This window comes from Melanaphis sacchari, unplaced genomic scaffold, assembly GCF_002803265.2.
Source record: "Melanaphis sacchari strain LSU unplaced genomic scaffold, SCAv2.0 Contig247_pilon_pilon, whole genome shotgun sequence".
NCBI classification, from domain to species: Eukaryota; Metazoa; Arthropoda; class Insecta; order Hemiptera; family Aphididae; genus Melanaphis; species Melanaphis sacchari.
Genome location: NW_020271122.1, coordinates 230,217 through 256,212, shown reverse-complemented (window position 1 = coordinate 256,212; position 25,996 = coordinate 230,217). Strand labels below are relative to the sequence as shown.

General features: G+C 23.7%; 1 protein-coding gene across 1 annotated transcript; it reads right to left on the bottom strand.

Moving 5' to 3' along the window:
• LOC112594918 (glycine receptor subunit alpha-2) lies at window positions 1–25,996 on the bottom strand. Its single transcript, XM_025339940.1, has 12 exons — window positions 25,911–25,996; window positions 23,180–23,552; window positions 10,695–10,783; window positions 10,206–10,368; window positions 10,061–10,143; window positions 9,850–9,993; window positions 9,688–9,770; window positions 9,489–9,623; window positions 8,453–8,553; window positions 5,387–5,547; window positions 3,420–3,528; window positions 1–750 (listed from the first exon to the last, which is right to left on the bottom strand). Exons 3-12 carry the CDS (start codon window positions 10,766–10,768, stop codon window positions 538–540), a joined length of 1,266 nt encoding a protein of 421 aa, XP_025195725.1. The 5' UTR covers window positions 10,769–10,783; window positions 23,180–23,552; window positions 25,911–25,996; the 3' UTR covers window positions 1–537.

Genomic DNA, 25,996 nt, shown 5'->3' with positions numbered 1-25,996 from the left:
AGTTTTTGGATTCAGAGTAAATAAATTTAATAAAATAACAATACTTCAAATGTATTCAACAATATACCTATAAATATCCTATTTGGTTTGGCTTCTTTTTGTCACACGAACAACATCTATGATCGGAACTCAAATTCATTCCATGCATATAGGGTGCAACTGACTTGGCTAATTTTTTATCTTCTCTATGGTTGATGATAATATTGGTGCGTATACAGTATCTTTAACACATCTCCTAAAAAATTGGTCACACTGCTCAAGATCGAGTAACCAAGAAAGTCAGGTAAAAAGCATCGGATAATTATTATTTTTGAATAACCCTGTACAGTAATAATCGTTTTGGTTTAGTATAAGTATACCTAAACTGCTTTATAGGCGCATATCTCTAGTATGTACGTATATTGGTATCTAAATACTGTCGTGGTTATATTAAGGAAAGTAGATATAAGTCATATTATAAATTTAACGATGGGTATTGTTAGTGTAATAGGTATGTAGGGCGAAGGGGTGACATACCCCACATTGCGCGCAATGATATTATAAAAATCGTGCAAAAATGACCCAGTACGTCATGTTGAGTACCGCGAACAGCAACGGAAAGAACACCCTTGAAAATCGATCAATGTTTATGGCCCGGGTGCGGTTTCTCTGTGCGAGGGCCGTTGTGGCGGCCAAGGCGGCCGCGGTGGCCTGTGGCGGCGGACGCGGAGGCGGCGGGATCGGGTGGCCGTCGTTTAACTTAAAGTTGCTCTGCAAACCAAAAGATGTTTTCATGAAATTATTTAAAATTAAAAAAAAAAAAATGATCGATTTTTATTATCTCTTTACAACTAGCTGTATAAAAACTAATTATAATATTATAATAGATATTATCATTACCTATTTATTGTATTGGTACCTTTGAAAGAAGAGCTGAAGGAACATTACATCATCTCATTTTTTTTAAGTACTGTTTACTTTTAAATCTGTATTATTCTATTGTCATTTGCCACTAAGCACTAACCTCGTTCTAAAACCACTTAATAAGTATCTACACACAGAGGGAACACTTGAGTTGCATTTCACAAAAAAAGTGAACTAAAATTGCGTTCTAAAAGTTCTAAGACGCAATTTGTGTATTTGAATCAAAAGTTTTAACTAATCATCAAATAAATAATAAGCGATATATTTTTGTTAAATATATAATTATTATTATGTAACAAAAAAGAAAATATACGTTGAATCTGATCAAAAATGTGTAATTGTATGATATAAGCTTTTTGAAAATTCTAATTTTGTTATTTAATTGGAAAATTTTGGTAGTTTTTCGTTTTAATATGGATATAAATTATTTGAGAAAAAAAAATCATTCATATTTATCGTAATTTATAATATAACATAATATCCGAACTCAGAATTTCTTAGTAAATATACTATAGAAAACCCCTAAAAAGGAAAAATTGTACTTTTTAACACACTATATTACACGATTCATGTATACATTTTTTGGGGGAAGCAACTAAAGTGCTTCACTTATATAACGAGTACTTACTGTTGACTAAAAATTTTTTTTTAAATAAAAATTCAAGAATTTAATGTCCTTTTAAAGCTAAAGGTCAATAACTTAACTAATTAATTAATATAACTTTAAAAAAAGTTTTACTGCATATATATAATATACCATACACAAATGTTAAAAAACTCGGTGGTAACGATAGAGAAAAAACAACTACATATATTTCCTCTCTTAAAATATAACTATAACCTAACTAAACCTAAATCAAATTGAATAAAATAACAAAAACAGTATGTATACGAAATATTATATCATAATATATCATATATATATTATATCATTAAACATTATAAGTTACTAGTAAATAACCATTTAACCAATAAAGTCATAAGTGCGTGCGTCTTTTTAAAATGATCATCAAATATATTTTATTATTTTTGTATTTATATTTTATTTTATCTATTTTACCTTACAGATGTAAGTTAAAAAAGCAAATTATTTCATAGTGCTTCAAAAAATAAGAAAAAGAAGCACGAAAATAAACAATCGGTAAAATTATTTAGTATTTGACTTTAAAATGTTAACAAACAATCTGTTAATTATAAATAATAATTGAATATTCTATTGTAATTAAATTGATTAAGCTATAAAAATAATCTTATAATATACGTTATACAAAAATGTGTCCACATGGTAAAATAAGATATCATATTTTAAATCGTTTCCAAACAAATGTAAAGTGGTTCAAAAATGTAGAGCGTTAAAGTATTTTTTGATTGTAGTTTATCCTCAGTCATTCTTATTTCCTAGTACTGTATATAATTTTAGTTAGCTTATAAACATATAAACTTATTTTTAAGTTATTTTTAACTATAAAAAAAATAATATTGTAAAAAATTGCAATGATTATGGTTAAAGAAAATAAATTTTTTTTTATAAATTACCATAAACCGCTATAAATTTTTATTCAAAAATTGTTTACAAAAATGTCGTGAAAATCATTGTATATTGTTAAAATAATCGCTATATTTACACTTTGAGTGAGGTTTCGATAGTCTTAAAAATCATTAATTCATTAATTATATTTTATTTTTCATTTTATATAAGCAATCAGCTACTCATCGATTTTATATCATATTAAAATATGCTTACAATAATTCGATAGCCACGTCATTATTTGCATACGCTTCAGCGAAAAAAATATTATTTAATATTAAATTCATATCATAAATGCCAATTTGTTTCTATATTATTTGAATATAAATGAGATATAATCCATACTTGTATAATTTTGTAGACAGACAGTTTATTTTCTTTTTCTTTATTTTACTTTACGTAAGAAAATCACGGATACAAGAATAATAATACATGAATACATATATAAAATATGGATACATTTGAAGCATGCGGAAATGTGGACAAGCTGTATATAGTGTCGCTAAAAGTTAAAAAAGGGAAATATAAATAATTGTGGTAAGATATAATGTACCTATATTATATAGCATTATTCATAAAAAATAACCTATAATCAATACTAAGGAAAAACTTGTTTGGAATATCAATTTCCATATTTATGTGAACACATTCTGAGCATTTTCTTAATTAAATATATCTATAACAGTTACTAATTTGAGTTTTCTTTAAATAATATTCTATGGTTACAGGATGATAGTTTGATACCTACTACTAAGCGACCTTTCATCGTAATTGTCGTTTAATTTTGAGTATTTACGTTTATATTTTTAAAGTTAGTTATTATTTATTAATTTATAAGCTGATAACTTATTTTAATTTTAGTCATCTACTCATTTAAAATACAATGAATTCTAAAACGATTAGGTTAGTGGTCTTGAATTTAAATATTTTTAAATAATAAAATATTTTTTCCTTGTTTAACTTTATTAAAATCAAAAATAATACTTACCCTGAAGCTGAAATTAAATGACTTTTTATTTAATGGTTTTGGTGGCATATCGGAATCACCGAGCACTATGTTCACCAAACAATATTCCATGAGTGCCATAAATACGAATCTAAAACATACATTGGTTATAATTTTTTTTAGTTTAATGCACTAATCTAACAGTAATGTTATATTTGTAATTTATTTTTTTTATATATCATCAAGTACATAATTTATACGAAGTAATACAAATATATAAGAATTGAATATCTGTATTTAATAACTTTAAAATTATAATAAATAACATATACTGTAGGAATTGAAATACACATTTTTTAAAACGTTATTAGTAAACATCAGAATAGAAAATAAAATAAAAATAAAAGTTATAATTGATTGGTACAACTGCCTACTTGATACAACTGTACAAAAAATATTTTAAATGTCGTATATGTTAAGACTAAATAAATCAAAATAATTACAAGAAATAATAAATACATTCTCAGGAAATATTGACAATTTGTTTTCTTTAGATTGGCTATATCTTAACATACACAATCAAATAAGATGCCACAGGAAATGTTTACAATGGAAAAAAATTGCTTTATAGGATTTCTTGAAAATATTACTCTACCTTTGGTTATAGTTTATTTTATTTTTTCATACGTAATACTTCACACCTGGTTAATGGCACTAACCCTTTCCTGCCCCCTACAGGCTATAGTCATAAGAAGATTAACTAAAAATTGCAACTATACAAAATTTGTTTTTCTATAATTTCAATTTTTTCCCAATTAATGTATAATAATTTATAACCACTTAATAGTAGGTATCTACAAATGGTTCAAAAAATTATTTAATTTACATCCGATAAAATAACTTGGATCTTCCCATTGCGTTTAGAGATAACACCTGTATATAAAGTAAAAGTGATAGACATGATAGTTGAACAATACCTAACAAAAATATTACCGATATTACTGTAGGTATCATATATATATATATATATACCTCCAGTGAGAAATCTAGAATATTTTATTTTTTTTGAGGGGGGAGGGGTGTAAAATTGTCCATATTAATTTTGTAAACACAATTTAGGATTTAATGTTAGATTTTAAAAATGTAATATAACTGCCAAAAGGGAGCAGACTCCTCAGACCCCCTTGAACTCACCACTGCATACCTCCTTTATTATTAAAAATTATACCTAAACTTTGATGCACACTTTGATACTTAAAGTTATTTTTCACCTATATACCATATTATGTACGTCTATACATACAAGTATGATGTTTTTACATCTATTATTTTAGATGATGATCTATTTAAATACATTTTAAATTAAATAAAACGTACTAATTTTATCAATATCTTATGATTTTTAAAGAACGACCTAATTAATATATTTTTATTTAAAATATAAATAGTTTATTTATATGCGTTTGTATATACAGTGCATTAATGTATGCAAATATACTATATTATACTAAAGCAAAAATTTGTTTTCAAATACTAATTCTTGCATCAATTCAATTAAAAATATTGAAATATAATATAAATTAATTTTCACGTTGAAAAATAATAACACCAGAGTTTTAGACTTGATACTAAATTATTTAATAAAACTATAACAATATAGTAGTAAATTAATATGAATAATTATTACGTATACTTAAATGTTCATTCATATTAACAACTATTGATTTAATTTCATTAGTTTAGTTATTTAACAAAGATAATCAACTGTTAAATATAAACATAAAAATATATGCAATTACAATTAAATACGTATATACCTAGTATAATATAGTGTATTGGTATTTTACATTTTAAGAGTGCATATTGTCTAGAATTTGCACACTCGTTTTAATTAAAAGCTATATACTCAATAAACTAAATTTCAAATGGGCATTTTACAAATTATTTCCCACTACAAAAATAATTATTGTTAAATTCGTTTATTCAAAAGTCATATATATTATACTTACACTGTACACGCGGACATAAATGTATCGACTGCTTTTAGATATGAAACTGGAGGCAGCGCAGCTTGAGATTTAGCGTGTTGTGTCGACAATGTTAATAGAGACGTAACACCCAACGTTACACGAGCTGGAGCTGCTTCAGGTTTAATCCAAAACGATACCCACTAAAAATTTTTAATTTGGCTGTTGTTTTATATAGTTTTAAACAATAACAATATTTTTCACTAGCTAAAAATACAAGGTACCTAATTAAGGGAATCACAGATTTCAGAACACGTATTTTTCATAAGTTTTAGACTATTAGACCAATGAACGATAGTAAATTACACATTCTTCACAATATCCAATTAAAATTTTTAATATACGTATGAGTTCTTCAACAAATATCTAGGCTATTAAAGAAGTTGATTTCAAAATTTAAAGAACTTTAAAATTAAGATATTATTATAGAACTATCGTTAAACAATTACATTGCATTTGTATTCAATTTGGACATAAAAGATTTTAAATAGAAAAAGTTATTCCTAAATAGCCTAATCTAAAAACTTATGAATTCAAACCATTTTTTTTTTTCAAAACTACAATCAAATTTCAGTGTTTTTACTTTTGATTTTAGTAGTTTTTGTATAATATTGCATTTCTCGCTACTTATCGAATTGTTCGTACATGTGCAAAAGTTGCATTCACTAAAACCAATAATGTATTACACACTAATATCCATTTACTACTTACACAAATACAGCCCAAACGTAAACATCGTATAAATTACTTAAATATTACTCTTTAAAACATACTACGCACTAGTCCCAGTAAGGGACAACTGTTTGAGGTTATCACTTATCGTTACAATAATGTATTTATTTATTAAAATAAACGTCAATAAGAAATAACAATTTAAAAAAGCTGGCAAGTGGGTACCGCTCTGTTTTACATTAGGGGGTGGGGTGAACCTCGGACTAGGGTAGATTAAATTTGAATGCAATGATAGGTATCATTGTATACGAAAAACGATTCTGAACGGAGATGATTTGTCAGTCTAGGATATATTATATTTAAATATTGTCATATATTCTATTTTAAAACAAATATTTTATTTTTCAATTAGGACGCATTTGCAAAAGTCATGGTTAATCAATTTTTCCAAAAACATTGCATTTAGTTATCATAATTCATAATACCTTAATATATTATCATAGATATACCTGGTATGCCAAAAGAATGATTGTAGATATCTTATAACACAAAAAGAAATACCATAATATCACAGAACAATATAATATATCTAGTTCGTAACCACAATAATCATCTATAGGTATATAGGTATATACATTTTATTATTTTACAATAGGATTATTATATATATTATAATTTGTGGTACAATCAATGTGAAAACTTTAAATTTTTAAATTTCCGTGGTTTATGTTTTAATCGCTTGAATACACCAACATTTAATTCTTTTATAATTATTGTAAGCTAAATTTATGGAAAATTTTGTATTAAATTTTCAACTCTTAGCTACTTATACAAAAATTTTTATGAATTATACCTATAAAATAGTTTGCAAATATTCATGGTTTTGACGAATTTTTGTCAATATTTGAATTTCAATGCTAATAAAAAAAAATTGTGCCTATGTATTCTTAAAATTTTTTGATCACTATAAGAATAATTTATGAAGAACTTTTTATTAAATTTTCAAGTATTTTGATTGGGCCAAAAAAATTTTATCGACACTTCAAAAAAAAAAAAAAAATTGAAAATTTCAATTGTCTATAAATAGCTCAAAAAAAGTCAAAATATTTTGAAAAATAAATCATGTAAAAAAAAATGCCAATTTAAATAACTGGTAAAATTTTCAAGTACCTACGACTTATACTTTTTGAATATTAACAAATATTTAAAATCGTTTGAGGATAAATCGTTATTGTTACGCTATTTCGTAAAAATTTAAAATTCAAACGTACTTAAAATTTTTCCTATAATGATGCTTCGAGTTTTTATTATAGCTATTTGAAGGAAAACTTAGGGAAAACATAGTGTAGTATTTTTAATCCTTAGTTATAAATACAAACAATTTTATGATTTTTCAACTTCAAAATTACTTACAAAGTTTCGCGTTTTCGATAGATTTCGTAAATATTTGAACTATAAACGTTTATAAAAAAAAATTGTGACTAACGATTTTCAATTTTTTTTAGCTACAATAAGAACAACTCATAAGGAACCTTGTAATAAATTTTCAAAATTTTTTGGCCATCCAACATTTTTTTATCGACACTTCAAAAAAAAATTCTCATAAAAATCGATAATTTCAGTGGTCTATAAATAACTCAAAAAAGTCAAAGTTTTTTGAAAATTAAACTGTATATAGATAACACTAACATAAACATTTGGTGAAAATTTCAAGTACAGTGATTAGTTTTTGAATTACAACCATATAAAAAAATCGATTTGGTCAAAAACTGGTTTTGCGTAAAAATTCCCGTTTTTCCGTAATTTTTTTTTTGTTTTTCTCAATTTTTTTGAAAACTGTTGGAAAATGTTTACTTTTTATCTCTATAATGCACCAAAGATATTCACTTTGCCATCGGAAACCACCCCCGAAGTTTGAAATTAAAGCATTATTTCGACTACTTATGCTGTACACAGACACAAAAAAAAACACACATCATTGTAAAATCAATACATTCATCACTCCGTTCAGAATCTAAAATATATATAAGCTATTAATTATAGTATGACAACTAAAAAAAAAAAAAAAAAAATGTATAAAAATAATAATAATAATAGCATAAATATTATGCTACATTCAACAGTTAATATAATAATTTCAAATTTGCAATCAAATTTACAAAAATTAAATAGCTAAGAATAAAACATCAATACAAGTTCTATCAGAAATCTATAAACTGTAGTTTTTGTAAAACATTTTGTTTAGAATAAAATGCAGAGAATTTTCATTATGAATAAGGTTACTACAGGTGTTATAAGATATTGGGTACTTATAAACTATTTAAGTACCTATATAAATAGCTATTATTAGTTACATGATTATTGCCAATTACTTACCGACATAATGACAATCAGGCAGGTAGGAATATAAGTGTGAAACAGATAATACCCAAGTCTTCGTTTAAGAACAAAAATAACTTCAAGACACGTAAAATTTCCTGAAAAATCAAGTAAGTGCATCAATTTAATGACATATTTTTCGTTATAATTTGTAAGTTTTAACTAATTCATTGCTTTTTATTATATATTATATCCCCCTCCCCCTAAAAAAAAACAAGCTTTATACTTAAAGGGGAGTTACAAACATGTTTCTTGTATATTTTTAATTATAAGTATAAAATTGTATATTATTGGAAAAAAAAAAATTTAACTTTTAAACATTAAAATATTAGTTTATAGTACCTATAAACTGTACATAATAGAATATACCAAGCAAAGTTAAAAATAAATTTCAATATTGGTATTTATGATAATATGCTACAATATAATTAACAAAATTATCATTAAATTACGTACTAGAAAATAATAAATAATCAGCTAAAAAAAGATATGTTATAAATATCATCAACTTATTTAAAATATTAGGGATTTAATCTATATATTATAGGTGTATGGTTTAGACTATATGGGTCTATTATTGGAAAAATATTTAAAGCTTATTTTTTAGTCAAACAAAAATAGTTTAAAATGTAATGAGTTAATATACCTACTAATATATTATTTTCTATATCAGAAATATCTTATACGGGCACTCAAAAAATTATATTGTACCTAAATCATTAATGCCAAATATATAGCCTTTCTTTTCTGACTTACTTCTTACAACGTGTAAAAACATCTTAGGACCATTGTCCATTGTAGTTTGTGAAGTATACAGTAATACTTAATGGCGGGAAAGATTTATATTAATACATTTATACAAAAATTTTACGTTTTTATAGTGCAAAATAACTATGAGAGGTAGGTAAATATCCAAAATCCCCTGTGTGTATACATCGCTGGCTGTAATACTATATTATATTTAATTTAGATAATATACTCGTATTATATCTGTGAATAACTATGACTAGTTTAACTAAAGGAAAATATATACCAGTAGAATAAACCTGAGTGCAGTCAGCAGTTTGATTCTTAACTAACTGTAATTGAGGCAATTCAATGTTTTCATCGACAACTAACGGTACCTCTGGGTCCCATTGAAATATCATGTCATCAGTGGTATGAGACACTGAAATGAATTAGATATCTCAATTTTATTGTAGCTTTACTATTAAATGACAATTTTATCTTACAGCTTTCCATTTGAAGTTTGCATTCTTGTGTATCATGTGGATATATCATGAAGTTCATTGCACACGATAATGTTAACGTTAATCTAAAAACGAAAAATCACTTTTATGAATATTGAATTAGCTGTATAATAAAAATAACTATTGATGTTGATAAAATCATACTTGACCATGTAGAGAATAGTTTTATCTTTATAAAGCCACATGTAATGATTTGGAATTGTCATCGTTTGAAATGTAACAGCTTTGGCATTTTTAAAAAACGAATCCGGTCTCCAAATATTTTTCAACCAATCAACCTCTAATAATCTGAAAAAATATTTATTAAACATAAATTAATATATTCAATTTTATAAATATTTTTATAGACACTAACCTATATTCGGAAGTCATATTTTCTGGTAAACGAAGCCTATGATCTTTCCATGTTTGAGCAAAAAAAATATCAGCAGCGTATGTCTTATGAAAAAAAAAAAATTTTAATGTAAAAAAATAATTTTTAATTTAAATATAATAGTTACCATTGCATTTTCATCGATTGAATCTAAGCCCATCACCGTAACATGAAAGTGAACTTTTGTTGCCGTGCCATCTATTTTGGGTGGTCTCATTTTATCATATTGCTTTGCATCCTCTGGCAAAATATCTCTGAATTCCAAGCATTTCGAATAACTAAATTGAGAACTATTTAAAATAAAACAAAATTTAAACTAAAAACGGATTAAGTAATTTAAAATTTAGGATTGTGGTGCTGATTTATAAATATAGATACTTTGAAGATGAAATTTTTTTATAGAATAAATTAAGTTTGAGAGTAACTGAATTATGTATTAGTATTTATAATAATTTAACTATATTCTAGAGTAAGATAAATAAATTATTCTAAAATTTATTTTTCTTGGATAAATGTGGATACATATAAGATTGTCAAAATTAATCCTATACTTTCATTTTTTAAATCTGAGTACTCTATTATAAGACAATAATATTACATTATTAATTATACTTACTTGATAACATAACAGAAAATTATAAGCTTAGTTATAATAGCACTGGATATTTTTTTTGTATTCCAATTCTTCATAACTAAATTGTAAACCTAAGAAATAAATACCAATTATTAAAAAATATTTGAATTTGAATGTTACTACTTTATACCTACCTAGCAGAAAATTAAAATATTTTAGAATATACAAAATGAAAGAAAATATGAGTATTAGTAATGTGTAAAAATAATAACAATTGGATATTTTAAATATTATTCATAAATTATAAATTATATTGTTGTATGTATTTTAAACAGGTACTTAATAAATTGAACTATCGAATTTTTTCACATTCACACTATCTTTGGTCATAAATATAAATCAAAATAAATATATACAAAATTCATAAAACAAGTAATTTATGTTATAAGAAAATAATCAATAGCAAAATTTATAGGATGATAATATAGTAATAACTTATTACTAATTAGTTATAAGTATAATAAATAATAATTAATGTTAATCGTATATAATTTCATATTCACCGAATATACATGATACATATGATAAAATGTCTGTCTTTAAGTAAAAATAGCTTGGAAATTTAGCATAAAATACCTCATAGTATTTATAAATTAAAATATTCCTAAAATTTAAGAATATTAATTTTTCAGTTTTATTATTTATTACGTGCGATAGTTTTGAGTTCTAGATTCGGAACAATTTAATAATTAAATTTTGATTTTTAAAGTATAAATTAATTTTAAATTGATCGTAATAAGAATTACGTCCAACTAGTACCTAATGTCGGTTACCTCATAAACTATAACAATATTATAATTCACAATTAATAATAATCTAGTTATTTCAGTTAATAAATTGGTTAAAAGTCTTAATTTATAATAAATATACATAACTAAACATTTTTTTCTTCTACTTAATACTAGTTACCTAAATATAATAGTTAATAAATAAATATCAGTTAAGAGTCAATCTTTGTTTCACAAATATGCAAGTACCTCTTAGAGATTTCATATATTTTGTTGATTAGTCTGATGCATATTTTTTAGTCCACATTAAATATTCAAATAGATATAATAAATTATATAAGCCAACAATTACAAATCAACGATTAAATTGAACGTATCTTAATCAAACATTTATCATTTGTAAATATACAATGTGCGCTTATGGTTAAAAAGACCCAAGATTTTAAAATGTGGCTGCTCTAGTAAACCTTAAATGTTTATATTTTTAAAATAATATTAATCTAATATTGTATCAATTTTTAGTTCTAAAAATAAGCAAATTCGATAATTCTATATTAAAACGTACGAATGTAATAATATTTGTGTATTGCATAGGTATACGCAACCACAAATTTACATTTAATAACTGGTACTTATTATTAATTTAAAAACATATTTATAATATAAATTTTAATGATCCAAAAGTAATTTTATTATCTACTACATTTTATATTATTATTATTTTTCATTCAAAATTTTTAAAACTGACATGCCCGATTTTTCAATTTAGATATATAGTATTAATTTTTTTCTATTGAAATTTAAGCGATAGTTATATTTCAAATATTTGTTATTTTAGGTTTTTTTAATATTAAAAGTGTCTCAAAACTGTACTTAAAATATCAAATTTTGGCTTCATCCTGCGAATCCGATCTTAGGTCTTTTTAACCATGAGCACACATTGTATATTTACATAGTAAGTTCTCGTTTAATGTCGAAGTTAGATTCTTCGAAAACACAACGTTAACCGAAAAAAAAAAGTTTATCGAAACACTTTTTACATACATTTTGTTATAACGAATTCTTACCTACAAATAACAATGTACATATTATTTATTGCAATTATTTATATTGAATTATATTGAATTATCTACATATAATACTAAAAATTAACGAAAACTTATAATCAGATTTACAATTTATTCTTTAAAAATGAGTTTAAAGTTGATTTTTTAGCTATATTTTTCTTATCACAATACAATTCTTGGTAACACATCAAGCTACCTACTTAAAACATCTTGCTCAACATGCGAAAATCTTACATGATTTGGTGTTAGACAATAATGTCCACCACTCGCTTACTGGATTCAAAACGTTTTAAAATTTCAATTTTTGTAAAAAGAGTTATAGTTAACCTATTTTTTTTTTTTTAAATATTAATGATCATGAAGGTGAGCCTAGGCGTTTTGTTGTCATTTTAATTATAAATTAACAAATATATGTAACAGAAAAATAATTAGTAATAATAATTTATGTATGTATAAGAAAATTGTCTAGTCGATAACAAAAGTATCGTTGAACAACTGACGAATAAAATGAAAAACGATTACGGAGTTCATATTACCTAAAATAAATAAAAATAGTACCTACGTATAGTAGATATGTCAATCAAAACGATAATAGTATCTGAAAAAGGCCGATGAAATTAAACAACTTATTGTAATGACTTATACAAAATATATATAAATACATACAACAAAAATTTGATGAAGACATGTAGGTATTACAAACGACGTTATACTAAAACTATCGCAATGTTAAACGAACCTCAAGGACTTAAGCTTCTACATAATAGCGAAATAACGCTAAATGAAGCGATGTTAAACGAGGACTTACTGTATTATGTTAAAATATATTATAGATACATAAATATATTTTTCAATTATGATCAAGTAACAACAATCGAGTGATGCAAATAATGACACATTTTAACATAAAAATTAAATAAAAGTAATAAATTAATACATTCTACAACTTTTTTAATGTCAAAAATAAAGTTTTGTTAAATTTAAATTATTAATAATTTAATAAAATACATTTTTTTTATGAAAAACAAAAATAATATAATTGTGGGGTAAAACCATACAAGTCCATGTTGAATCAAAGATTTTCAATAACGTGTGGTTTGCATTCTGTTTTTAAAAACACTTAATTACGATGTTACGTATAATCCAGTCTATCGATTAAAAATTGAAAAGTGATGGTACTTCGAGTTAGTCTGAATATTGTAAGCTCTCTCAGCAGTTTTCGATAAAATTACGAAAAACTGAGTAATGAGAATAATGCATGTGGCTGGGCCGATTTTTAATATCATATTATACTGTATTGTCGTTTTTATAGAGTAATTTTTTCGGAACGTTTTATACTTGAGACTTAAGGTAATGTTTATTTTTTTTCGTAGGTATGGTTAAAATGATTATTACAACATTTAAATATTATTTTAAGTATAGTAATTTTTCTTTTACTTTTTACACTTTGTGTTCGATTTATGTTTAATATCTAATATTTTATTATATATCTAATAATTCATATTGCAGTGTTTGTTGTTAGAAATTAGTTAAATTTAAGAGGACGCTACATTCGTATGCAGTATGCCAGTATATCCAAGGTCGCCCGCAGAAATTTTTCTCAGGGGGGGCCAGCGAAAAATAATACACTTACCATAAATTCTCTTTTTTATATCACACCGTAAAAAAATTATTTATTTATTTTAATATTGCAAGTGTCACCTTATCAGTTATCAGTCCTCCTTATCACCCTTCAAGACGCTATATGAAATGCAAATAAATGCAATAAAAATTAGGTAATATCTTAATCTTTATCTTAAAATGTACAAAATATTCAGATTTTTAAATGGCTTGTAACTATCACTTGAAAATAAAAATATAAAAAAAACCCTATGAACTGTGAAGTTTACTTGGGGTTTTATTCTTATTTTTAAATTTAATAATAGGTAAATTTACTATAATAAAAAACATAGCAGAGCTAAATGGATTATTTAAATCGAACAATTTGTTATGTTATGGGTGTGTAAAATTGAGACATCGCATGCGAGTGCAGTATCTTTTTAACAAAAGTAACTTCATTTACCCAGTATTCATTATTAATCACGAATATTAAATCAAAATGTTATGAATTTGTAATGAATTTATCACTAAGGCAACCATATTATTTAATTAGTCGATTATAATATTTTTATGTATAGTTTTGCTGTTAACGTTTTTGTATACAATAAGACTTTGTTAATTTGATGATAATTAATTTTTATGCAAATTATATTATATACCATATGCCAAACACTTCGATTCTATTTTACAAATTCAAATGTGAAATGATGTCAGCAGTTTTGTCTATAACGTTGACAAATATAAATGCATTAATTGAAAATTATCAAATTCTGACTTACATTTACTAACATCTTTTAAATGTTTTAGACATTTATTACTTCGAAAATGCTGCCATTTTATGTGATACTATATATGAATTGTGTTAATGCTCCTAACTTCAAAACGGTATATATTACTGTTTATGATTTAATTAGGTGATAACTAAGACCCAAATTTAAATACCCTAAAAACTATGAAAAATAACCAATACGGCAATATAAAATGTCTTTTTAACGCAATAATTCCTATGAAGAACTATTAACAAAAATTTAATAGTAACGCAAGTGATAGAAAAACGTGAGTTTAACTCTCATCATTTTTAACACTTCTTTATTTTAATTAAACAAACGAAATGTAAAAATAAAATACCAAACTTAGGTTAGGTACGCATGATAAATAAACAGAATATACTCAAAATAAACCTGATTGCGATGTAACAGGAACTGACCAATTAGGTAATTTTTCTTTGAGTAAAATTCAGTAAAACTCCATATAGAATAATTGCTATAGATTAGATAAATACATTATCAGTTATCATATTCATAAATAGAACGGTTGACATTTGATACTTATGGATGAAAAAATACCAAAAAATATTAAAATAAATAATATGAAAACTATATTTATTCTATAATATTTTGAATTTCCTAATTTGTACTATGATAAATAATGATTTTTGTTTATAATTTTGTAGTCATTCAAAAATATTTGTGGGGACTTAGAATTTTTACATATTTATTATTATTATTAATTTTTACTATATAGTATATACAATTACATTTTCAAAATATTTAGATTAATTTCAAACAATTAGCTATTTATATAACTAAAGCACGAACCCATTCACATAGTTCTACAGCAAGTTAGTATTGACTAAAAAGTTAATAAGTAATAACAATAATGTATAGGACGATTTAACAACCATAAATTCCCCCTTATATCCCTTAATAATTAATTTATTCAAATTTAAATTTTTGAAATATTTAAATATACTTAATAACCATCGTGTTTCAAAATACTTGATATATTTTGCACTACTTAAAAACTGTTCTGTAACGATATAAAGTTATACTTTTTAAATGAGAAGCCCTCTTTTTCATTATGAATAATTTAGTTAGTGAAGTGTGCTACGTAATTCTAAGTTTAAACTAATACAGTCATAAATAATGCAATTTATCGAGATTACCCGAAAAATCATAGAATTCGTGTTTTTACTTGTCAATAAATTTTTAAAAAGTGATATTACATTATTTTTTTATTTTATAGCATTAAAACCTGTGGACTTGAAATTGTAGTAATTATAAAAACTGTCAAATTCCGTATCAATACTTTTGAGTTTCTAGCAAATTTTCAAAAACTGTATATACAAGTAGTTTACAAGTTAGGTATTTAAAGTTTAGGTAAGCAGAGAGGAATGGTGCAGAGATACCCACAACATTTTAGTCTACTACCCTTACCTATACACACACTTTAAACTTATAAATGACTACAAATTTTAATTTCTATATATCGAAATACTAAAAAAATATTTTGTTTCAGAATATGAAATTAAAAATGTATGTTGTCATTCAAAACAGTAAAAACTTAAAAAAATAAAATAAAATAATATAAAAATTTATATTATATTTAAAAAAAAAAAAAAAAAAAAATAGTTTTATTTCAACTAGAAATTACGTAAAAAATATTTTTAAAAACCAAAATATAAGTAATAAATAGTACATACTATTTACTATTTTCTACTGTGTGAACCATTTAATGTGAAACATCTATTATTTTAAAAATATTGATAGTTTTGATTTTTGAATATATTTTTACTATAATAATTTAATATTTATTTTAATAATAATGCATTTTTAATTAATTATTCCCAAACATAATATTTTTAAAGTATTTTAAAATTTAAAAATTATAGGAATAGTTTATACTTTACAAGTTATAATTATATTCAAAGTCAACATGAGTAGAGCATTGTTCAAATTCGCTCGACCCAAATTTGAATACTTATAACCTATAGGTAACAATAATTAATAAGCTATTTTTCTGAAATTTAATTTTTTTTTTTTTTATTGAAATACTCTAAATAATATTTTGCTTCAGAATATGAAAGTAATAATATTTATTATTATTCAAAAGAATAAAAAAACTTAGAAATTATAACAATTAAAAAATAATTTTTTTTCAACATTTTTTTTTTTAACTTCTTAAATTTATTTAAACAAATATTTTAGAATACATTAAAGTATATTTAAATATCTATTCGTAGTCATCTTGTCATATTTTCATCGTTGATGATTGCGTAATTATTAAACTATACCAAAAATTAATTAAAACGTGTTAATATGGATAAACTATTACTGCTTCTAATGGTATTTTGAAAAATAAAAAACTCATTTTAACGTTGAAAGAGGATAATATTTTGAAAAAAATTACTTTTTTGAATATTTTTAGTATTTATTTTACAATTTAAATCACGAAAAACCATATTTTCATAATTTTTTGTTATGTATTATTATAATTATTTTTTCGAAAATACTGTTTACTTTAAACATTTTAACATGTATTCTACACTAAAATCACTTTAAGACGAGTAATCACTATTCTTTAAAGTGGTTATTTTTAAAACACAAAACTCATTTAATTACTTTATTTATAAACTGTATTCCTTTTGAATTTATTGAGACTGATAGAGAATGAAAACCATATAAATTACGAATCTAAGAACTATCAAAATCATATTATTATATAACACTAACCTACTTCATAATTTATTTTTGACCCACAAATATTTATTGGTGATGGTGTGTTACCTGTGAATCAGAAGAATGGAGTAAATAGTATGCTGTCAATTGAATGATAGGATAGATATAAGAACGATTTATAATAATGTCGTAATAAGCCGTGAAAAAATTAAGAAAAAAAACACAACATAATATGTTTTACTGAAAAAAAATATACAAGTGCATAATAATTATAGTCATTTCAAATACAAATTTATAGTAATAGTATGAGGAGTACCTAGTATGTATTTGTATGTTCACAGCACTTTTTGGTAGGGAGATTTTAAATTTAAGAAGAATTATCCCCCTAAGATTTATTTTTAACTTATGTAACACAAAATAACAGTGATTTTAAAAAACTATAATACATACTACATAGATACATCACATCACCAAATAAATTATTCGGAACCCGATATAAGCCCTTCTACTTTTCTATTAAATTTTTCAATTTTAGTTACTGATACTTCAAAATATAATGATTCAGTTAAATACAGCTTCATTAGTAGATGTTCAATTTTATTAGAATTTGAAGCATTAATATCTCTTATAGGTGTAATTTGCTTATTATTTATTAATACATGAATCGTATTAAAAAAAATATTTACCTTCTACTAGAGAAGTAAAAAAACTTGTGTAAATAATTTTAAATTAATTTATAATATTAAACGTGAAACACATATTAATATGTAAAAATCAATAGATATTTTTTTAAATTAATCAATTTATGTTCTTTTATTAATTAAAACAATATTTTTCAAAATAATTTAAAAAAAGGTTGTGTGAGAATCAATTTTTGAATGTGTGGTTGTGAAAAAGTACTGTAAACATACATTATAGTTTTTGAGAATCATTGTAATAGTGCTGCACAGTAAAAAATGGCTTTCAGGGAATAATTATTCTTCTTAAACTTTTAAAATCTTCCTTCCAAAAATTGCTGTGAACTTATAAATGCTACTTGTATACCTATACATAAAATAATAAATACAAATAAAATAAGTGTAAATTATGTATCTGATTGTTGAACATAAGTTGTTTAAATAAATCAATCTTTAACGAAATATTTTTTTAATGAATACACTTGGAAGTAATTCGTACACTAAATAGTAAAAAAAATCTGTACCAATAATTTACTTTAAGGATTTCACAATGATCAACGTAAAAACATACTGCATAATAAACATAATGTATTATATTAGTGCAGTAAAAAGATTAATAGTATAATGTTGGCAAAAAAATATGTTTTTTACATCTACAGTATCTACTATCTACTTATAGCTGTGGTATGAACGAGTATGTACATAATATATTATATTTTTAATATATGTATAGTACTTAGTTCACTTTCATAATTATAAAAATATTTAATTTTATTATGCCAGAGATTGCATGCAAAATCAATTAGTTTAATAAATCAATCATAGGCCGTTAAATCGTATTTAAGGTATCATTATATATGTTTATATTAGCATACTATTATTTTATTAAATGTTTTATAATTATTCGTACAATTCAGCACAAGTAATATAAACTATTTTATATTCATTCAATAAAATATGGATTTTCATAATTTTAGAAAAAAATAATTATGTAGGTAAGTAATCAATAATTAATAAAACTGTACTAGTATCTACAACATACTTATTTCTATAGAATGTCGAAATCAGTATTATCGAAATTAACACAATCTACTTTTATTTATTACTTGGATACGATTGTGTGTTTATAAGATAAAATTATTTTGATAGCCAAAATAGTATTATCTAAACCGATTATTGTTATAAATAAGAACGTAATGACATAATACATAAAGTGCATAATATTATATATCATAGAGAAAATAAATATTAACTTAAAAATATATATACAATATACATATTATATTATACTGTATATTATGTTTATGTATAAATAATTAGTCATATGGCTAATTTTAAATATAGTTGTTTAATAATGTAATAATACGTACAGCTATTTATAATAAAGACATTATTTATAAACTTGCCCAGTATACAAAAAGTAACACACTTCTTTTTTTATTGTTGAGATTGTGATTTTTTTTTATAAATCTATAAGGGGATGAATGAAAAAAATGGGAAACACTATACTATTTCATATTAAGTTTTATTCAATTTATTGAATATAAAAATGTGAATTTTTTTAAAAATTAAATTGGTTCTTCAAATCAAACCTTAAACACAAAGTTAATAATTTCACAGAGGTAGGATAACTTCAATATTTTCGAAGAAACTAAAAATATAATTTTTTTACAAACAAAATCACTTATATTTATTTATAAGAATTTTATAGAAATCGGTCATGAGAAAAAAAAATATCAAGCCTCACATTAAATTAATAATGCGTAATATGGCTCGACGACTACTAAGCTAGCAAACTATTGGTAACTTTTCAAGAGCACAAGTCAGCTTCAAGTGTGCTTATGGACAAAAGTTGCTACCTTCGCAAAAATCTCTCCTCCACCTCCGACCATTACACTTTTTATCGTTCGTTCACGTCAGAATCTTTTATTTTATTATTATTATTTTTTTTTTTAATTGCATCTCATACTAAAGTGATGACGTAAAAGAGTCTTAAATATCTGTGTGTCAAAGAGATTACGTGCATTGATACTTGAAAATACACGCACATACACATGTATAGTAGCGATTTCATTAATGTAAAATCTAACTTAATGTAGTCTGCTTACAATTTAAGCTATACAGTTGTTCAAATTATCATTATATATGATACAGATAAAAATAAAATCGGTTCTATAAATATCACATAAAAATACGGATGCATTATGCGAAATATCGATGTACATTACAAAGAAATAAGATTAATTAACTAGTTGACTTAATTAATTGGTAGATAATATTCCTGTACAATTATAGACAACGTTTTTATAATTAATTTTAGTGATTTTAGTTAGAAGATATTACAATAGACATTTATTTATGTGTCAATTTCACATAAATTGAACTAATGTAATTTTGTTCAAGCAAAATATAATTTTAATTTACCTAATACTAAGAAAAACACGCATTAAGCTATTGAATAAAATAATTGTAATATATAAATTTAAAAAGTTATAATAAATGAAACGGATATTATTTGAGTAAGTCTTAAATGTACCTCAGTGTCAAATGTGTTGATTATTGATACTATTGTGTTTAGTATATTATAAATGTATAAAAATCCGAAACCAAATAGAATTCTTTATACAATATTTTAAATTTCTTAAAAAGATATATTAATTGATCAAAAAATATAAATACAAATGTTCGTGAATAAAAATTTAAAATATTAATAATATAATGCAAATATTTACAGTTATAACGTTGTATTAATAAGAACATTGTTAAGCGAAAAAATTGTTTTAGCAACATAAATACGTACTTGGAACAAATATAATAACGAACCATCGTGAATAATTATCATATTAAATTATAACACTAAATGTAGTTATTTTTCTAACCTATGATACAACTAGTTTTGTAATTTAAAAATGTTAACTTACTAAGTTACGTGAACAATTTCACATAAAGTAAATATTTATACCTCTGTAAATATTTTTTTTGAAAGAAAAACTCTTCAACGAATAAAGCTACATATAATATTATTTCCTCTCATTCATAATCTAAAATAATAGATAATTTGATACAAATGGTCTAAAATTTAATCGTAAGTTAAATCAGGCACGTATTAATTCATAAAACATGTGTTTTACATGATTTTCATGAAGATATATTTAATATACGTGCTTTATCTATCGTATCGCTAGATGCATTGGGTACTCAAAATGGGGAAACACTTTAAGCCTTTCAAGTTATTTTAAATCGCTTCCATTATTATATACTTAATAAAACGTTTGATTGTTTAAGAATAAAACTACTAAAATAATATGTGATAATAAGTGCATTTTAAATCAATCATATTATGTATGATATATTTTTGAGAATTAGATAATAGCTAACAATAAAAAAATAAAATAAATAAAAGTCTTATCACGTTAATTTGTGAAGAATAAATTACCTTACAAATCCAAGTAATATCATCAAATACAAATTGTCAACTGTACTCTTTTTATTTTTTATTATTATCTACTTTATTCTGAAGTCATAAAAAAGTTTACGAAACGAGAGTTTTATCGATAGATACGTTTATGACATGCAGTTACTGACACCTTTTAAAATATGTAAATTAAAACAACCGCAGTACGCCAACCATGTTATATTCTATCGGTCAAGACGCATTTTACTATCATTATTAAAATGTCTGTAATTTATAATATCAATTAATTATGTAGGTGTTCAATGGCTTCATGTGTCTACGTCCTAACTTGTAATAATAGATATTTTATTTTGATATAAAATAAATATCGGAGGTCCGGTTATTGACTTTCAATAATAAATTTAATTTTAATCTCAATCTTTTTTTCATTATCAGATTTAGTTAAACTATAAAAATTTTGCTTGTATAAACTGCTGCAAAAGAATTAATTTTTTTATGTTTTAAAAATATAAGCAATTAAAGCAGTGAATATATTTTATTACTCATCTAAGCTTTATAGGCACTTAGGTAATTATACGTATCATAATAAAATTGTGGAAAATAAACTATTTCTAGCACCAAAGTTGCTATAACTCATGAGTCATGAGAAATAATTAACTCCTATAGTAAATAGTTATTATTTTATACCTTTTCTAATATAAATGTGGTTTATACAAAATATGATGATTTTAATTACTAAATATAATTTACTATGTAAATATAAAAATGATTATGTAACTATAATATGTTGGAAACTGATTGTCAGTACTTGTGGTAGGATTTCAGAGTGAATAGATAAATTAAATTATATTATAGTAATAATATTTCAATTTTAATATTATGATATAGTTACTATACTATTTGCAATTGAAAAATGTATAGGTTTTTTTTTAAAGATTTTAATTTACAATATATTTGCAGAGTAAGTACGGAACCTGATTCAGGTATTCTTTGTTAATAAAAACATATTATAATACTATATTATATATATATATATGTCTTAAACATCTCTCCACAATTGTACTAATTTAGATAATAATAACAGCTACCAAATACAAAGTTGTACTGACAAAGTAATAATTTGAAGACAATAAATATTGTTCTCAAATAATAACTACTACAAGTACGTAAAATTTGCGTGCGGTAAAATATTTTTTCTAAAAATTCTGTTTTGTATAATATGCATTATGAATAAACTCGTGATATACGTTTAGAAAATTAAATACAATAATACATTTGTACACTTTAAATCAAAATTTTATTTTTATTGTTAATTTATCGAACTGAACCTAACGGGCATAAGCGTTTATAATGGAATTCAGTGGCCCGTGGTAAAATTTCGGTTTTAATTAAAACATAACATGTCATAATGTATGTATATGTCGTGATTATAACTCCCACCCCTTCAAAAATGTAATTGGCTATTACTAAAAATAATTTCCATACATATACGTTACTGCCTACAGGAAAAATTAGGTACTTACATGTATTTATTTAGATGCGAACGATTGAAATGTCTAAATCAGCGAGACAAGTCCACTGCAGCTCAACGCGTCAAAAATACATTTGATTCGCTCCGGAAAAACGTAGGTATTATATTAACATGATAATGTTATTTTGCTGCGTGCGTAGCTGTTACTCGCATCCTAACCAATAAGTGTTATGCGAGAGCGTTAAAGATTGATTGACTGGCTCTCCTCTGTGGCGTGTGCCTACGTTCCTGCGTTTCTTCGCCCTCTGATATTATGCTGCATCATACGTCATTGTGACCCATTTATTATTCAATCGTCGGCGACGCCGAATGAAGAATAAATAACGACATTAAGAATTGGTAATCAAATAATTCTTACGTCAGTTCTGAAATATAATATAGTATTTTGTATGTTATATTATACAACCTTATTGTTGAATAAATTAATTTTAGCTGGTGGCCTTATTCCTACTATTGACATGTTTTATTTATGTACATATTTTATTATATTATTAAGTCTGTGACGACTTCTAACGGTTGGAATAAAATATATATTTATTATTTTTGCGTTAATTATAGTTTTTATAGTTTTACATTTACTATCATTGTGACAAAGCTAAACACCTACTAAAATTTCGACAAATACACGTTATTTCTAAAAACAATTTACATTGAAAAAAAAATTATAAAATCATTAAAAAAAATAATAAAATAATAAAATAATTTTAGAAAATTATAAAGTAGATATTATCTACTTTATAATTTTCTCCTGCATAAGTAATTTTGAAATTGTTCACCATAGTCTAGAGTTGCAAGTTTTGAACTTCAAAAATTAATTAAACCGCAAAAAATGAAATAACTAGTCTATGTTAATTTTAAAACTAAAAAAAAAATTATGAACATTTTGAGTTAAATGACTATAGGTATAGGATGATCTTTTTTTATGAGAGGTCAATTAGTTTAAAATCTGGTATTTTAAAATAAAATAAGCTTAAAGTTATAAAAAAAAGTTCTAATAAAATATATAAATTAATAACATATAAAATTATTATTATTATTTATACTTCATAACCGTGTTTATGTTCTTCTTAAACGTCGATTAATAAGCCTATTATTAAAAGTACTATCCATAAACAAGTAGTAATCATTAATGATATTATGTATTATTATCTCAAAATAAAAAAAAAACAATACAAAGAAGACATTTTTTGAAAAACAAAACATTTTGATGATAGTTAAAAAACGAGAAATTCTCGTAAAATACGAAACAACTGGCATACAAAACCATACATGACACGTTTTAAATATTTATTTTTTTAAAAAACATTAAAATATAAATACCTAACAATAAACGCAATAATCGACTATGATTTATTCACTTTTAAATTATGGAATCATATCATTAATTGAAATTATAAATTTTCTTCGATGAAATGTGTTTATCAAAAACTGAAAACTAAAGATTTCGTAATTTGGATCATAATATGTCATACATTCTACTGTTTTCAAATATTTCATCTCGCACCTAGATCCATATCACTATTACATGATAATAATTCAAAATAAAAAGTTATGTATTTAAATTGAGTAATTGACTTCTAATATTTATATCATCAATGGTGGAATAATAAAGGTTGTAAAAATACACACATACACACAAACATATATATATATACCTAGTTAAGGAATAGGTATATAATTCGAAGGCTTTGAAGCATTAATCTATAATTTAAATGAAAGATATGATAAGTATAAATCGTATATTAGTATAATAAATTTAATACATTATATAAGTATACATATTACCATTTACCAGGTACAATTTATCTACACTATTAAAGTTAGAATAAAAAGTAAATTTAGGTATTTTTCTAATAGCTTAAAAATATGTATAATTACAAATTAAATTTTAAATATTAGATTTAGGAACGTATTTCACACACTCAGCAGTACCTTATGTAGAATCAAACATTATTTTGATTGGTTTACTGAGGAATAGTAATGTTCGTAATAATAACGTAAACAAATATCGCCTAAAAATTACCAACATCATAAACATATCTTGTTTCAACTACCTATTATGCCCATCTCTACTTATATAGAAATAAAATAGAATCAGAAACTCTGAACTTAAATTAATCAATAATATACCTACTGAATATATTTACTTGATATGCATTTACAGTTATAAAAGATTTATCAACAAAAATATGCATTTTTCTCAGTGAGACCAAATATTTTTTTATTAAAACAAAATTAAATAAATAGCTTACATTTACCATTAAATCTAATACCCAAGTTAAAAATAAAAAAAATCCTCTGATTGGATAAGTATAAATTGACCTAGAACTATAAATTATAAACTTATAAATTTTAATAACCATTTTATTTTTAATACATAGCCAAATTTATTAACTATTTAAATTAATAATAAATATTTTTAGACATTTAATTTGTATTAGGTAAACATAATTCATACAATTGTCAATTTTATACAAATCGTATGAAATATACTCACATACACACACATATATATTATATAATATACATTATAAATTGTATATATAAAATTATTAATAACATATCTTTTTTTTTTTTTAATTTGTGAAATGTAAATGTGAAAAAAATAAAATAAAAAATTATTACAATAGCTTCACACACATATTTGTTTCTTACACACCTCTTTAGTAATTATATTATAACTTAATTACATTGATAATTAAAATAGTATTGGTACTACTTACCAATGCTTGAAAATGTATACCATAAATTTTAAAATCACTCTGTCTGTCTTACAGTTACTGTATACGTTGTAACTCGATGCTAAAAC